This window comes from Daphnia pulicaria, chromosome 3, assembly GCF_021234035.1.
Source record: "Daphnia pulicaria isolate SC F1-1A chromosome 3, SC_F0-13Bv2, whole genome shotgun sequence".
NCBI classification, from domain to species: Eukaryota; Metazoa; Arthropoda; class Branchiopoda; order Diplostraca; family Daphniidae; genus Daphnia; species Daphnia pulicaria.
The window spans coordinates 9,297,935-9,315,789 of NC_060915.1; the positions used below are offsets into that span (position 1 = coordinate 9,297,935).

Below are 17,855 nucleotides of genomic sequence, written 5' to 3' on the forward strand. Positions count from 1 at the left end.
ACACGAGAACAACTTTCTTGATTCGCATCGAGATAGTGTGCACACTCGTCTACGCACGCTTTGACACACTTGACTTAAATGAGAGTCACGTCAAGAATGTGGCACTCCTCAAAAAAATAGAAATAGAAATAAAAAATAAAACGAGTTTGCGCGCGTCAGAACACAATCGCCAACAAGATCCAAATCTTTTATACACCGGCGAGAGCGAGACTTTCACTTGCTGGGAAAATAACGTCTTCATTCTTTCAGCTGTTGTGTGTTTGAACGAATGACAAATGATTACAAACATGTGTGACTTTTTTTTTTAAATTCATTTGCTGATTTCTGGTAGATGATGTGCCAAAAAATTCTAGTGACGAATTCCTTGAATTGTCCATTGTTTTCCTCGAAGGCAATCCCGGCATCACATATTTACTTGTTTGGTGCATTTCAAAAGGTGTGTACTCTCCCGTACTCTCCGACTGATTTAGGCCGAGATGACACCAGCGCAACACACTCGTCCAGCAGGAGAAATGGCATGACAAGTCCATTTATGGAAATCTCAAACTCAGGTTATACTATATACAACTTGAAAGGAAAATAACCAAAAAGAGATGTTGGTATCCGATGAAAACCACATAACATGTTGGCAGACCGCATGCAGAGAGATCTTTGATTTCTTGTGTACGACGCAGTTAATTGTAAAACTCAAGTTTTATTTGTTTCGCTTCCATTCTCTTAAATGACTTGAAAAAACGATTTAGGAAACGAGAAAAAGATCTACAGGAAACGGAGAACGACAACAAAGTTTCAGACTGTGCACTTTGTACATTGCGCCAAAGTTATCCAAGCGGGTGGTTCAACATTGAAATAAAGCGAAAGAAATTCAATGTTGACCTTGTCATTCTTTCTTCCGGAGCCGGATGAACTAGTCTAAAAAACATCCCCCCTACCAGCTCCGAATAGTTTCTTCTGTCGGGATTCAAACAATCAAAGATTTGGAAAATGATCTAGCGTGACTATGTGGAAATTGAATACACACACACACACACAAATAAGTAATTGGCCTTGAAATTGACGCTGAGAATGCAAAGTTAAAGTTGAGCTTAGTTAGCGGGGGAAATTGCTCGGCGGCACGTGCGGTGTCCGTCGTCCGTTCGGTATTTAATAAGTTTATAGTGCGCGGGCCCGTCATTGTCTGCTGGTTATCAGTGATGATAACAATAAAAAAAATCGAGTTCCGTCTCGCATTACCCGCAACGGGTTCTTCATTAATGCCCGACCATTCAAACCGATTCAAAATTCAATCAGTTGTTTTCCATTCGAAAAAATAAACCAGACAGCAGCTAGCGAGTAGCGACTCGATCCGCATTCACTGCTAGCTGCTGTGTGAGAGGTAATTGATGCCAAATGAACTCGCCGTTAGCGATGAACGTTTCTCTTCGGAGAAGAAAACAACAACAACAACAACAAATAGCAAAATGAAGAAAAACAGGGGGAACCACCTTTGCTTGTTACTTGGAACACAAACAAGCCACCGGGCTAGCCTAACATGGTTATTCGTTCAACGTGGAATTATTCAGGGGGAAAAACCGATGTCGCCATACCAACGGGTTGAAAACCCCAGAAGAATTTGCATGATTGCATTTTCCTTTATGGCTATGTTTCGTGTTGGTTGGCTGTTTATCATTTCAAAGGCGAATTTATAAATTTCGGTCAGTGAAAAATGTGCAGACAGCAGCTTAGAATTTTTAAATTTCTGGCCCGAAAAGATGTTTGACGTACATATTGAACTTGTTATCTGTGTCTGAATAGTTTTGGACGTCGATCGTCATTGATCGAATCGAATTTTTTTATTTTAAAATGATGAAATCAAGAGTAGACTCGTTGCACTTTCATTATCGGCTGGGAATTCACGACTCAATGTTTGATTGCGTCGTTCAAACATATGAACAAACGATCTGACTTTTTAGAGTTAGCTGTTTGCGGGTGGCACACATTCTAATTTGTTTCATTTGGCGTCCTGATGCAGCCGTTCACAGTCTATAGAACATGATGTAATTTTGTTATTAGATACGTGTATGGCTGACCAGCGAGTGACCCAATAATATGAGGGGACTTTGGTATGAGACGTTAGTGCCGTTCGTTTGTTTATTGATTAAAAAACCTGTGCATGATTCTCTGCTGTCCATATGTCATACGGGTGGTGTTTACAATACCGACTCAATTTTTCGACATCCTCTCTGTTTAATTTATCCGTAGAAATTCGACGAGAGATACCCCAACACACGTAGATTCCATACATATAGTGAGTTTCCGTGATAGGAATGTCAATGTAATAAGACGGACGTTGTAAAGGATGTCGCCACTCTATTTTACTGGAAAGAGTAGGGCGTGTCAACATGTCGTCAGCAGCTCTATAGCTAATTAAAAAGGAATATAAATGTTTCCTATTGCCCTTGAAAGATATGGAGAGCCCCCTTCAATAATACTTGTGGCGTGTTCTCGTTGATTATTATAACAATCTCGCGACGAGAAAATATAACGCCAAAGCTAAATCAGTTTCTCGGCTGGCGAGGGTTTCTCGACCTTTTCTTGACATTTTTCAACGTACACGTAGTGCTGGCCTTGCTGCTGCTTCCCGAATGAGACCTAAAGAGAGAGATACAATCTGTTGGCGTGAAGAAAAAAAAAAGGAATTCGCCATCTCACGATTCTCATTCGTATATTATCACCGGCGGCGTTTTGATGCAGCAACAGCGCCGACAGAAGAAATCTCCGCCTCTACGTCATCGTCATGCATCTTCTGGAGCCCTGCATCAATTCTCTTTCGTTTTATTTGTATAGAAAGCCGAAAAAATGTGTCCTCGATTACGCAACCTTCGCCGCCCCTCGCAGTTTGCGAATTCGGCATATTATTAAGCGTGGGCGTGAATAGCGGCCCAGCGTGTAAACCGGTACGTTCCGTTCGTCACAATAATTCGAACGGAACGCCATAGCGTGTTGCGCGGGACTGTCCTTGTTTAAATTTTGAGATTTCTTCATTCGACGACTGCGTGTTGAAGGCTTGTTGAATAAATCATACATTATTCAAAAATGTGAACGGATTTCGAGAGATTTCTTATTGCATTGTTCCCCCCCCCCCCCCCACCATCGCCACCTTGAAATTTCAGTTCATTTTAAATGGTAACACACAACGGTTCTTTTATATGAGCGATGACATAGAAATGCATAATACGCATAGAAACAATAATAAGAGGCAAACCATTTTGTGTTACTACATAAACTGTGTGGCTGGTCGTTTTCGAATTTTTACGGGCCTTTTCAGACCTGATTGGAAGGCCACTTAACTACACATATAAACGAGATGAAATTGTTTGAAACGAGTTTTTCGTTCAATTACGTTTGTGTTTAGAGCGCGGTCTCATTTACACATGTTATGCGTTTCCTATTGCTGCAGCTGACCTCTAATTTCAATCTGTCTATGACCTTTTCCGTCTATTCCGTCTATTTATTTTACATCTCCCCAACCTCTCCGAACGGACTAAATATATAGGGCATGCATATGTTTGTTATCGTGGGGATGAATCTGAAATATTATGCGGGTCTTAAAACTTGACAGAAGCCAGGGGAGTGTATATACTACATTGTATCTGATGATGGGAAATTTATCTTCTTCTTTGGTTTCCCCCCACTGACATCCTGTTGTAAGTATTCTTGACTTTGAACCATTTTCTCTGTTGGTTTAGAAGATTGAAAACAATCTATTATTGCCTACGTAAATCCCCAGTGACAGTATAATAAACGAATTAAGGTTTGGCTCTTTTCGAACAGATAACACCAAAATGTATAGAGAAAGGCCGAAAGAAAATGGAAACGGTCGCCCGTTTTTCCGTTTGTCGGTGATGATCTGGCGGAGATCGAACGACATCAGTTTGCCCCTATAAACATGTGCGGTAATAGCCACGATGACTTGAGCCTTGAGGAAATGGAGATAGTCGTAAGACATATGATGGCGGACTGTGTTGAATTTAATATAGCTTTTGAGCTAGCGGGAAGTGAGGCGATGCCACCGCGTGATTTCCACGTCGTGAGCATTGACCAGAGATTGCCAATGTCGTTCACCGTCGGGAGTCGAATTGGCGCCGAGGGTCAAGTGACCGACAGTCGTATCGGGACTGTGCCCCTTCTTCGTCTTCCTAATGAGCACCAAATGAAGCCAGCATGATCCGATCTGAATAAGAACCGAAAAACAATCAAAATTATCCAATTGAATTTTTTAAAATGTTTCTCCAATATCGTCAATTTGATTATCTCCTTCAATCGACTAAGTGAGATTGAAGCAATAATCAATTATCAGACAATTGCATACATCGATCCCGAAAGGTCAACATCTGACTCCCACTCCCTGACTGTGTCGACTGTGTCGTTATCAATTTTGACCGATATATTTCTGCCGGCGCATATTTCACCTGACCGAACAGGTTGTTCTTTGCTTGCCGTGTTACGAAAGTTGCGCGTGTCTGGTGAATGAGCGACGCTCGTAAAGATAACAAGCCTCAATCTAGACTCACTAGATGGCGTCAGCTTACGTTAACAACACGGACACGTAAAAATGGGAAATCAAATCAAAATCGAAACTTTCCAACGTTCTCATCGTCTTTGGCATTTTCCAATTGTAAAAAAGGACCATGAGACAACGAAAAAATAAAGAAAAAGAAAAGAGGTTATCTCATCACTTTTGGAATGCGATGAGATTGGTTTTTGGGCTCAATCTTTTTTCGGCCGGCTGAATCGATCCAGGAGTATAGGAGCACCGCGCGCGCGCGCGCTAATCCGCAATTCAAATTCATCAATATGATATTAACCAAGCAACCACCTTGGTAGAAGAGGCTTGTTAAGCAATTACGTCAACAAGTATATGAGAAACGTTGATTAGGTATGTGTATAGCCAACCCCTCCGACGTGTTATCGGGTGCGTTTAATCCGACACGAATTTGTTTTCTTAGAAAAAAAGTGATTCCTTGTTGAAATCCACACACAAAGTTTCGAATAGTTTTGAAACTCTGCTTTTTTTTAAATCCCCCCCACTCCCTTGTTCTGGAATAATTACGAAACATGATCGATCTAGGGAAGTCGAGCGAGTGAAATGGACCACGTTACTATTATCACGGCTCGATCGTTTTTTGTTTGATCATGATACACGAGCAGATAGTATCCCCTTCTACCATTTATCTCCCTCTGTTTTTGTTTTTTTAAATAAAATAAATAATGAGAATGAAGAATATAAACCAACCCTTGAGAAATCTAAATAAATTAATTTTCTCTTTACCGGCCGATTGGTTACGTCGAATTCAATGGTCTGGTTCCATTCAGGAGCTTTTCCCTTGGCTGGGCTGGTCTCTTTAATTTCAGATCCTCCGTCCGGATAGCAGGAATTAACCACAACGATGTAGTCGGGTTCAAACTGTGTGAAGGTATTATCATCGTCGTCGACAACAGCCAACCAGCGCCAGCCGAGTGCCGCAGCAGACATATAGAAATAAATAGAGAAGAGAGAGAGAAGGGAAGATTTAAATGGCTGGCATATTATCAGTTTTCCGTCTCTTTTCACCACGTAGTAGTAGTAGATACATCCGTACAGTAATTATGTAATCTAGAATCATTTCGTGGGGGGTCGTCCGTACAAGAGATGATGAACAAGAAAGCGGGAAAAAGGAAGAGAGAGAGAAGCCATCATCATCATCATCATCACACGCGGAGAAAAGGTGCGCCTCTGCACACTTGCATCCTATACCACTATAGGATGTGTCGGTGAGGGGCCCAGGGTTGGAAAAGTGGCACAGCGCACACTTAGAGCTCTTTTTTTACCAACCCAAAAAGAAGCGGGCTAAAAGTGTCAAGAGAGCTTTCATGTAAATTATATTGAGCTACTTTTTTTTTCCGTTGCACGGGCCGAAGGGCGCCTGGGCTGTCTACTACAGACAGCACATCGGTTAAGATTCCGCACGGCTCATCTTGGTGTGGAGCCGTTGCGTGTGCAGGTGCTCCAGCAGCAGCAAATTACGAGCGATGTTTATTGATCAAAAATATACCACGGTTTTGGTGGGCGGCAATCCGTGGGCTCGGTGGATTAGGACTTTGAGGCGTCGAGATGATGATGGCCGCCCAGCGGCGGATTCTTGTTCTTGCTCGTGTCGAAGGGAAATGAGAAGCTGGCCCAGTTCGGGCGCTCCCGCCATCGGTCGACACGGCTCTGCCTTTTTTTTATTTTTTTTTAAATTTATGGTCAAAACAAACGAAAGAGAAAAGAAAACGATGACGAATGAGTCTCTCTCGCCTTGAATGGCAACAATGGTATTTATAAACTGGTTCACCAAAACACCTGAGCGTCCTTCTCCTTCTTCTTCTCATCTGGCTGTCGTCCGGCGCTTTCATCCGCTCGCTGCTTCTGCGGAATTAAAAGTCCGGTGAGAGAACGAGGCACACCGTCAGCCAGCGCCATTTCACCGAGGCGGACTGGTCGGGAAAATGGGAAAACATTTAGACAATGTCGAATCAAATATGCAGCCAGCGCAGTTGTTGATATGTTATAGTAATTCCGAATTCCTCAACTTCTCTTTTTCAATTACCGTTAAAGGATCCAATTTTCTTGTCGCTTTTCCAGCGCCCTCGCCCCAGGTAAACGGTGGTGGTCAAACGTCCATTCAGCAGCTCCTCGGCCGTGACGTCAGGGAACTTGAATACCTGCAACAGGTTTTTATTTTATTTTTTTTTTCTTTTCATCCGTTTTCTAATATACGCACTTTTATTGAGCGTGTGTGCTCCTTTTTTTGTTGTTGATCCCACACGACCCCCCAAGGCAGACCGATAGTCTGGCGAATTAACGAGCCGACGTCCGAAACTACCGAAAGCATCGGCAGTGAGGAGCAGCAAAAGGAAATTCAAGCACATGTGCGCAATTTTGAAAGAGAAAAGAAATAGCACGGTGCTGTATATGTATGCAAACAAATCCGATTGATACAAATGGGATAGCCAAATTATATGGCCAGCGGTCGTCGGGAGAGCAAGTCCAATAGCTATACATGTAATAGTGTTTTCTCTTTTATATGGACCCAGCCCAGAATGGATCATCCGCGCGCGCTTTAAGGAATAATGGTCATTCAAAGCTAAAATTTTCTTCGACTTTTTCCAATAAAAATCAAAAGGAAAGAAAAATAATTGAGAAAAGAAAGGGAATAAGAAATTCGAAAAAAAAAAGTCCCACAGGAGGTTTTCTCCATTTTTATTATTGTCGTGAAAGAAAAAGGAACCCGGAAGATATGCAAAGTTGGTCAGATTTTTGTCTTTCCTTTTGGTTTTTCTATTATTACGGCATTTTCATTGTCCTGCGACGACCAAAAAAATAAATAAAAAAATAAAAGAGAATAGAAAAAGAAGCGAAATGGCCTGCGAGGAAAAGATCAAAAGCGACAAAAGATATGACGGGGACGATCGGACGATGATGGCGATCAAAAGGGAACAACACGAACTGCATAGCGAATCATCTCCATTTGTGAGCCGAGGATAAAGAAGGACTGAAGGACGGCTTGTTAATCGACAATGGATGTCCACAAAAGACAACAAGAAACACGAAACTAAAATTCAGAAAAAGGACAATAGAAAAATGGGCATCCCAGAAATCTGAAAGGATGAATCGAAAGATCAAAATCAAATGGCAATTTGGAACGCAGTTCTACAGACTCGGCTATTATTGCTCGTTATTGTACAGCATTTTTATTATTATATTATTGACAAATGTGTCGAGATTAAAAATCCCGACCGCGCGATCAATTCAATTTCCATCTAGCGGCGGGAATAGGAAAATCAACGGACACAACAACTTCTCTCACCTGAGCGCACCGTTGCTGCGGCTGCTGAGATTTCGGCTGACGGATGGATGATGAATTCTCCGAGGAGGTGGAGGCGGAAGTTGCAACCAGAGCGGAACGGAAAGCTCGCTTGATTCGCCCATCCAGCACCACCTGTATCGTAAAAACCCAAAAACCCCAGGAATGGCCCCCACGAAATATTATTAGATGCTTAAATACAAACGAGCGTGTAGAATTGTTAGACTCTGCACATGTTGAACGAATAAAACCGCAAGATTTGAATAATACTGCTGCGCATTTTTTTTATTATTTTGTTTTCTCATCGGAGAGAATTCCCCCCCGTCGGAAAAAGAAAAAGAAATGGATCACTGTAACGGCACTGACTGAAAGACCCGGTGAAAAACAAAACCAAAAAACAAAGTTAAGGAAAATCACGTAGCTTTTTCCGGAGCGCGGTTATACCGATCGCGGGATTGGGTTTCTATAACGTACACACGCATCTCTTTCTCTCTATCACTACGGTTTACCAGTTATGTATATACAGGGTATTACTGTAATGTAATATAGTATACACGTATATCGTCTCTTATAACGTTGCGGGTTCGCCGTCATTGCGGTTGTCAAAACGGGAGCCGATGAGAAATATCCGCGCAGCCATTTTCAATTCACAGTCGACAGAGAAAAACATCCTTGAATAAAAATTTCCAAAAAACAAATCAGACGATGACGACGGTTATGGCTCAGTATATAATATATTTTTGTGTCTTCTTGGCTGAGAGAATTCCAGACGACTTTGATTGCCATCGGAGGAGAGGGGAAAGATATGCGCCAGGCCAGGCCAGCTCGTCGCAATTCGGAAATTGTGTTCGGGGCGATCGTTCCGATGGATCGCCGGTATTATAGTACGTCCGAGAGGATGAGATTCCGCTGAGGTCAAGAGCTCCTATGTAACGGGTTACCGTTCTCTCTCCTATTGTTATTGTTTTTAACTCCATTTCTGCATTTTTCTTTTTTTTTTTCAGCATTTTATTATTATCTTTTTTGACGGAACGAAAAGGACGGGCAGGGAGGCAGGGAGGCGGGCTAATGAGCTGGAAATAATGCAAAGAATTTGCTTCGTTTCATCAACGCTGCTGGGACGTAAAGAGAAAAAAAAAGAAGTATAAACACAAACGAAAAATTCTAATAAAAATAAGCGCGGCCGCGATATGTGATGGAATTATTATGATTTTTTTTTTCCTTTTTTCTTTTTCGTTTTCCTTTGCATTTTAAACGTAGCCAATTATTTTTATCATCGACTTTATAGCCGTTGCCCTCGTCCGATATATAATATTGAATGGAGGAGGGAGAGGAGAGCCGTTCGTTATAATTGTGGAGACCGCCTTGCGTCGCACTTGTTACACACAGTTGCTGCATCCCTCGTGCGCATTTTTTCTATCTCTTTCTGGCCCGTCTTTGTGTACACATCTCCCATTCGAGACGGCCACTAACCAGCTAAACTCCCCCGGCAGCGCCTCACCTATAATCAAGAGCCCTGTCCAATTAAAGAAAAGAAGAAGAAGAAAAAATGTATAGAATTTATCCAGCGTCGAGAGACAAGACCTAACAGGGAGTTGCTCTTATCCATGTCAGCCTAGTTTTGTTCAGCTTTTTGTGTTGCTGTTTATAGGTAGGGTGAAACAACTGAATAATAATTTTTTTTAAAAATTAGTGGAACGAAAGAAACGGATGGAAATCTGTCGGTCTTTGGGTTTTTTCTTCGCCAAGAAATCGGGCCACAATGAAGCGCTGCAGAGCTGCTAATGTGGGGGGGGGGGGGGTCTTATTTTGCCGTTCCGGTCTGACATTATGAGTTATCTGCGAGTTTCGTGTGCAAAATTTTGACTTTTGTCTTGTCTGTGTAGGAGTTGATGAGACGAACTTTTAGATACTGAAATAATAATCCCGATAATTCGTTCAGCGAATGTCGACCGCGGGTGAGAAAACCGCTTTGATCGTTTTTTGAGCGGTTTGAATTTAGGGGAGAGGGTCGATTTGTAATAATTATCGATATCTTAATCCAAACTAATTAGAATATTAGTGTCGTCTGCTTTACTTTTGTTTTAGTCTTTCGGAGTTTCGAAAAGACGAAAAGAGACGAAGTTTAAGATTAAAAAGAAATAATAACGACAACTTTTTTGGAAACGAACACGTGGCTGCACGAAAAATAGCACAATAAATGCAATTACAAAAATGTCAAATGTGGTCCTCGTGTCAACTCTGGTCTCGAATATTTATAATCGCTCAATATTACACACTCCTGCCATGCTCCTGCCATGCTGTTTAGCAGGTAATTAAAACTAATAATTTACAAATAGAATTTTTATGGGAGTTGAAATAGAAGAGAAACTTTCCTGACTAGCATTTGCTATCATCATGTGCCCTTTCAATGCATGGCAGTTTGATATTGCACTACGTAACCTAAGTTTCCCTTTTTGCAGATTTGAGACCTGAGCCAGCCATCATAACAACAAGATATGCCAGTTTTGCTTCTGCTGCTATTAACCTGCTGTCATCAGCAACAATCTCAGGATCATTGCTTGGGTAAAGTTTTTTCGTTACTTTTACTCCTGTGACTTGCTAGATATTTTAATCATGCACAATTTGCACAAATGCAGTGTGTTACTTGGGAACCTTAAATTCTCCTGTTTACTAACAATTAGGGTTTACCCACTGTCTCCTTTTCAACTTTTCCTAACTTGTTGTTTCTGTAAATAGTTTTTCGCAACTCATTTTTTATTTTTTGTTTAGATAATCAGCATCCAGTTTGATTGGGAAAACTCTGTCCTCGTGTATGCCCATGTGAGTGTGGGTGTATTCACGAGGATGACGCCCTTTTTCCGTCATTCAACTTTTCTGCGGATGGAGCACTTGTCGATGTCTGGCTGTGGATTTCCCAGTCTTCAAGGTAGGAAACATTTATCTCTATTCTTCCCTTTTGACTATTGGATAGCGTTAATTATAAATCGTGACATTGTACGAATTATTATTTTTCCTGAGCTATGCTGCTGACAGGAAGTGTTTATTTTATTGCCGTTTTTGTTGACTGAGTTAGGGCTCATTTGAAATAACTCCTTGTTTTGTACCTCACAACTTTGTCTCTGGGTAAAAAATCAAATTCGAAAATGTTTAAACTTTAAACATTTGAAGCAAAGTGTAACTAGAAAATTGTATGACCAAGAGGGTCCTGCCACCATCACTGGCACCTCCTCGTATTATTACGCAACTCGAATCGCAATTGGGGGGGGGGGGGGAAGGTCGATGATTACGGCCGGCTTAATTGCTATTGCGCAGTGCGCGTGTGTATTACACATACGCAATTGTCTGTTTCTTCTTCTTTCTTACTTTGACTTGAGTGCCGGTCGACTCCTTTGCTGGGCAGCGGACGGGCGGTGTCACATTCGAAAGTCGGTGGATGTGCACCAGGAGCTGAGCGGAAGCGGAGACGTAAACCAAAGTGATTTCTAGTTGCGGTGGTGTCCGTTGCCAATCGTCCATCTTGACTGGCTCTTGCCCTTGATTGTCCAGCATGTCGTTCTTGCCTTCGCTGCTGATGTAACCGCTTCCGACCAGATTGGTCAACGACGTCTGCTGGTGGTGGTGGTGGGCCATCTGCGAAGATGAGGGCGGTCGTGCCAGGTACAAGGCCGATTGGCTCAACGGCCGGGCGAGGGTTTTTCTTGACCCCGCGGAAGATGACGTCATTTGAAGCTGTTGGGTTATTGCCGTCGTCGCCAAAGCGTTGCAGCTACTAATACATGCACCCATCCGGTGTTGTTGTTGGGCTTCGGATGGTTGCCGGGAATCACGCAACGGTTTGTGACGCATCAGCGGGCTCATTTCAGCCAGAGACATTCCGGACCCGCCTAGACGGGGCTGTTGATGCAGCAATTTAATATGAGACTCGCTATCCAACGGGCTGCCACTTTTTTTTATTTTTCGTCCACGATTAAGCCGTTGCATTTTGAACATGAAACAAAAGGGAGAAAGAAAACAAAAAAACAAAAAATTGTTTCATCAATCGACCCGTTCGTGCAGTACGACAATCAACAAGAGTTTAGACAGAAAGAAAACGGAAGGGAAACATTATCCGAGAGGACTCTACCGGATTCTATAGACAAATTCCTAGAAATGCACAATGTTTTTTATTTCAATTTCAGACAGAATAAGAAAGCGATGAACCTCTCATTCTTTTCTCTTCCTTCCTCATTCGAATGATTCGATCCGTTGAAGAAAAATGCGCAACACAAGAAATCAGAAATTCCTTTTTCTTTTTTTTTTTCTATTTTTGGCTGAATAGTTGGCGAAACTTTGAGCAGCCACTTGAAATGCCGCCGCGCTGAACCCCACACTGGAAACCCATTTCCCATCGGGAAAGAAAAGAGAATATCCAACAATATTGGACATTCTTGACGTCAAAGTTGTTCTATTCGTTATTTAGCGTGTCTTGTTCAAGTTTATTGACCGTGTGGTGTGTGGCTTTTTGGCTGTTGGCGCAGAAATTCTTCCTTTCTCTCTACTGCCTTTCTCGGCACGCAGTTTTGTTTTCCTTTTTTAAAAAATCATATTGACTTGATTCTATAAAGGCAAGTATTGGAAACGTGTCAAGGGGTTGACCGGATATCTCAGATGTACGTCAAATCTTTTCCTTTTGATATTTGTGTGTGTGTGTGTTTGCCGTGTGCGGCCATTTGGCCTACGTGTGACGTAACGGTGCGCACAGGTTTCATTCTCCCATACACGCACTTTTTCTAGCACCTACGTCAGAATATATCCTGTTAACCTGTTGGCGTGTTGGGGCCCTTCTCTCTCTCTGGCTCTTTCACTATAGCTCCTCTAGTGCGACTGCATCGTGAGTCAATATCCCAACAGTCAACAATTCAGAACAACGCCCACGATTTCTAGAACCGTGCGCACTTACAATCGAAACGACGAGTTGGACAGTGGAGGGGAATGACTGGGAAGAAGTCTGAACGGCATCGATAGGCAATACTATTATATATACGAAAGAGGCCGGCCTGGGCTGTGTCCTCCATCCGAAGAAAAGTCGATGAGGTTTGCTAAAGGCATGTGCGAAACCGTACATGCAATTTCTCTCTCTTTCTTGTTGTATTCACCGTATCGTGATGAAGGGCTATATTCGGTTTCTTTTTAAAAGGGGAAAGAAAAATAGACGCGATGGTTGCTGGTTATTCGTTCCGGCGGTCGTGGCACATCTTCTCTCTACTGTACTCGGTGAAAAAAAGAAGAGCCAGGAGTAGGACTGAAGATTTAGATAGATTGAGCTAGGGAAGAGGCGGTTGCGTGATTCGCTGTAAACCATCGTCATTATTATATCAGATGGTAAAGCACGATGTGGGCCGATGAGTAGTAGTAAGGGCTGCGTCTTTTATTGAAATCTTTTACGAAAAAAAAGGGAAAATCTCTCGAGGCAAAATGTGGAGAGAGAGAGACCTCGCTAATTGCAGCAGCCTCCACCGACGACGGTCTATCGAGAAATTGGGTGGAAAAGAATCAAATACAAGAAGAGATTTGTGATTGCAAATTGGAGAGTTTTTTTTTTCCTTTCGGGAGTCCTTGACGATGACAACATGCGTGAGCCGATTCTGTACACGCCAACATTCACTTTTTTTTATTTTTATCCCCTTCCATTTAGTAACTTTTTATTTTTCGCAACGTCAGGGGGACCTCCTTTTCCCCTCCGATTCACATGTCCATTTGCAGGTCGTTTTGACTTATGGAAAGAAAAAGGAAAAGATGATTACACAGTCCTTGGAAGGGGGGGGGATATAATAATAATGGGCATATCGTTCCACTGTGAATCTCTCGACTCTTTTCTCTCCATTACCGCCGAGTCTATACGTTAAATGTGTACACGGTAACAAGTGACTTTGTACTATTCTTCTTCGAGATATTGAGTACCGGTAGTATAGAGACGGAATCGCCAAAGTTTCTAAATAATCACGGCCATAACGACAAAACAAGAAAAGAAAAAAAAAACAGAAAAATCCTGTGGGAAAATGGCTAATGCGACGAGAGTTGCTACATCTTGTAATATTTATACACACACACACCTCCTCTGTTTAACCTGAATAAGTTTGGATGATTGCCGCTGGCTAATTGACGCGGCAACCGTTGTAATGTACGTCCGCCAGACTATGCAGCTTGCCACTACTGCCCGCGTTCCTTTTTCCTTCCACGTAATAGCTCCGGGAAATTTGGTTGTTGAACGACGGTTCCGTTTTTTTTCTTTCGCCGCAGACAACACAACAACACGCTCTTCTTGTGTGTCTTTTTTCCCTCCCTCCGTCCTATTGCCGGCGTGAGTGGGGGGGGGGCGTGTTTTTTTTTATGCCTTTTGTTACATTCGATTGGCGTCTTGTAGTAGAAAGTTGAAGCCCAACGTTTGTTTTGGCTATTGTTGTTGTTGTTGTTGTTGGGAAACGGCCGGCGAGTAAAATTCGATACGTCCGTTGCGGGTTGGAATTTTACGCGGCTGACGAATTCGAAATCGACATGAGAGAATTTTGTTTTTTCTTTCACGCTCTCAAACTCCTCTCCTTTTTTTTTTTAAATTTTTATTTTCGTTTTCTGTGTCAAGTTGCGGTGGTTGTGTTGAGCAATTCGCTAAAATAAAAAAGTAAAAAATAAAATACCTGATTTTGATGCGGGCGGTGGTAGCGGGCGTCCATTTGCTTGCGCCATTAGTCGACGTCAGACGCCGGTAGAGGAGAAAAGCGCAGACGGCAACAACGCAGACGATTGCGACGCCGAACAGCGAAGCGAACACAACTATCCGAATCGTCGTCACGTCGATACTACCTGTCAGGCATCAATCGTCAATGCATAAAGTAAAATATTTAGAAAAAAAAAACGGAATATAAATATTTGGTGGCCATCGCTTCATTCCACGGCAATTTGAATGGATAAATACGTTTCAGCTGTTCAGCACGAGCGACCCATCATTTTTCATGTATACAGGATTTTTGTCTTGATAACAGTTATCCATCTATACATGAAAATGCATGTGCATATTATACATACTGTATGCTGATAGATGCTCGTTTCCGCAAACATTTGTATAATCGAATCGAAAGAAAAAAAACTTAAAGAGTTTAGATATTTGTAAATCAGGATTATTATGCGATGGACGTCTGTGGGTGTGCTCAATCGGCTGGAAAATTCGGCCAAACCGCGGTCAGAGCTGACGCTTTCCAAACATTCGGAAGGTACACAACTTTTTTTTTCTAGTTAACTGCAAGTGTAAAATAAAAAAATGGACAGGAGAAAATGGTGTGTAGGGGAAATAGAGTGATGCCGAGGTGAGTGAAAATGTCCGCGGTGTGGGCTGCAATATCGTCTACTGATGGGAATATTCGTTTCTATTTGAAACGTCCGGCGATAGTTGTTATTACGGGACGGATTGCACACACACACACATAGCCCTACTACACTAGCTATTTGTGACTTGTAGCAGCTTTCGTTTCTTCTAGAGGGCATTTCTCACTTTCCCAGGCCTGAGAAATAAATTACGTCGAAGAAATCAGACTGTCCGACCGGGTGGGAATCTTCAATTATAGCCAATAGAGTATTTGGATAGAAAACAACGTTCAATGGCTTCATTTCCTATGTATTTTTGTTTCTTTTTTTCCCTATCTATATTCTTTTGGCTGCTTGTTGCCTTGCTCATAAATAACACAGAGGAAGAAAAAAAGAGAGAAATCAAAAGAGGCCAGCGACTGAATTTGAATAACGCGCCGTGGATGCCGGTACAGAGATTAGCATCGGGCGACTCTGGCGCTTTTTTTTTGGGGGGGGGGGGGGTTGACTGGCTGGCCGGCTGGCTGGCCTATTCTCCTCATCAGAAAACACGGAATGGGGCAATTAATCGCTATCCCCACAGTATATAACTCTTGCGCATATCTGCACGCCAAAAGCCATCGTTCACGCTAACAATAGGCAAATTATGTACACTGTTTTCTTCTTCGGAAAAGAAATAACGTGCTTTACGCACAGCACCTATACTACACATGCACAGTACGTAACTATAAAAATAACGCCGTATAAATAAATAACTTTTTTATTTTTTAAAAGTGGAATGTGTTTTACCGGTCATTTTTCTCTGTGGCTCTGCGATTTTTTGTTTTTTTGAAAATGCAGATTTGCAGTGTCAGTTTCTTTGATGGCCAGCAAGCGCCCGGAGGGGACAATAGAATCTGTGCGCACTATGGAGTCGACTTGTCGACAGCCAAAAAGTTTCTGCGTCAAAGTGTCAGTGTCGGTGGTGTTATTTCTTCTTTTTCTTTTTTTTGTCGAATGACTCCATCAATCTTTTTCTCCTGTGCTCTTTACCCCCTTTTTTTTCGGGATGGCCAAGCGGCGAATAACTGACCGTTGCTGGGCCAGAGAGAGTCCGCAAGTCCGATGAAAAATGGCGGTTTTTTCAGCCACTTGACCGCCTTTTTTTCTTTAAATCAGAAAAAGGTTTTCCCCCCTTCAAATGTATCGAACAGAGGCAGAGAGAGAGAGAGTTGACGGGATGCGCTGTTGGTCGCTGATAACGGCCTGTGTGTGCTCATCATCTTTTATCTCATCCCGTTGTATGTATATTATTAACGCTGCTGATGCGTAATGACCGGCTCTCTTCCCTTATTTTGCCATATACCACACATCTCATCCCATCAACAGTATAGACCGGGCACGACATGGCGAAATGAAAGTCTGACTCTTGGCTTGTTGTTGGCTCTCTCGTCGAAGCTTTTACAATTCATTTTTTTTTTTCTATTAAAACAAAATTTTTTTTTTCTATATTCAGTTGGCGGTGCGGCAAAAAAAAAAAAATAATAAAAAATAATAAATTCTTCCCCATTCTCCATTACACAGAGTTGATAATCGAAAAAAATAAAATAAAAATACATTTTGTGGTTTCACCGAATTTTTTTTTCCATTAAAAAGAAAATCCCATTTTTTTTTTCGACAATGACGCCCTTAAGCCTATGCACGTAATTTGAAATAAAAGAAAAATAGCGCAGAGATTTTGCCATTATCTACTTACTATACGACGAGCGTACACAATCAACTGTGTACGGCTACTTCCTTTGACTCTTTGTACTAGTTTGACTTTTCTTTAGTTAAATGTCCTTGTGGTTCGGTTTTTTTTTTTCTCTCCGTGTCAAGTCAACTGGCAAAATGGGTAGAGAAAAAACACACACACAACTACGTTAAATTACAACAACAACAAGAAAACCGAATAAACGACGTCTCGGGCGTCGCGGCGCTGTTGAGAGAACCGTTCAACTTTCTCTTCACTTGCCCCCTTCTTTTTGTGTATGTAGCGCGGCTGCATTTGGTTTAAAAAAAAGGGGTATTAAGTACACAACTTGTAGTACGTATGCGTCGCTGATCTCCCTTTCTGAAATGTTATGCAAGTCCTTTTTTTGAACCCCATTTTCGGGATTTTCTTTCGCTTCTCACGGGGGACCGAGGTTGTTTTATGTTTTTTGTTTTGACTTGGATGGTTATTGCATTTGCCCCTCCCCTCGCCAAAGAAAAATGAGGAGCCAAAATGACTCTATAAAAATAAATAATGATATGATGCTATAAGCTGGCGCGTAGATGGTCAGAGCGAGAAAAAGCTTTCCCGTTTTTGCACGGTCCGAGGAGCGCCCGATTCGATGGTTCCACGACGACCGAGCTGCAACTTGGGAGAGTCTTTTTTCCCATCGCATCCTTTTGGGCCCGGCTTTTTTGTTTTGTTAAACGGACTTTTTCGTTTTGAATCGTTGGTTAACGGGTCAGTTGGCTGGAAAAGAGTCTGACGCTGGCTGGCGATAACCATCTCCAAAAACGAACCGACTGACTTGTTCAACTTTTTCTTATTTCCTTTTCGTCCTTTCCAGTCGTGTCACTCTGATCGTTTCAGACTGTTGTACTGGTTGTGTCTCATATTCTCGGACGTGAATGGCC

The 17,855-nt window shown here is 42.2% G+C and overlaps 1 protein-coding gene and 1 long non-coding RNA gene across 2 annotated transcripts; one reads left to right on the forward strand and one right to left on the reverse strand.

The window, feature by feature from the left end:
- Positions 1-3,123: 3,123 nt before the first annotated feature.
- LOC124329093 lies at positions 3,124-16,723 on the reverse strand. Its single transcript, XM_046788077.1, has 9 exons — positions 15,999-16,723; positions 14,546-14,711; positions 11,235-11,814; positions 7,872-8,003; positions 6,612-6,726; positions 6,365-6,498; positions 6,075-6,239; positions 5,312-5,446; positions 3,124-4,213 (listed from the first exon to the last, which is right to left on the reverse strand). The coding sequence occupies exons 1-9, from the start codon at positions 16,003-16,005 to the stop codon at positions 4,028-4,030; spliced, it is 1,620 nt and encodes a 539-aa protein (XP_046644033.1). The 5' UTR covers positions 16,006-16,723; the 3' UTR covers positions 3,124-4,027.
- LOC124329285 lies at positions 10,019-10,758 on the forward strand. The gene is made up of 3 exons (XR_006916732.1): positions 10,019-10,179; positions 10,331-10,433; positions 10,641-10,758. It is a non-coding gene; the product is annotated as an uncharacterized LOC124329285 (long non-coding RNA).
- Positions 16,724-17,855: the final 1,132 nt, after the last annotated feature.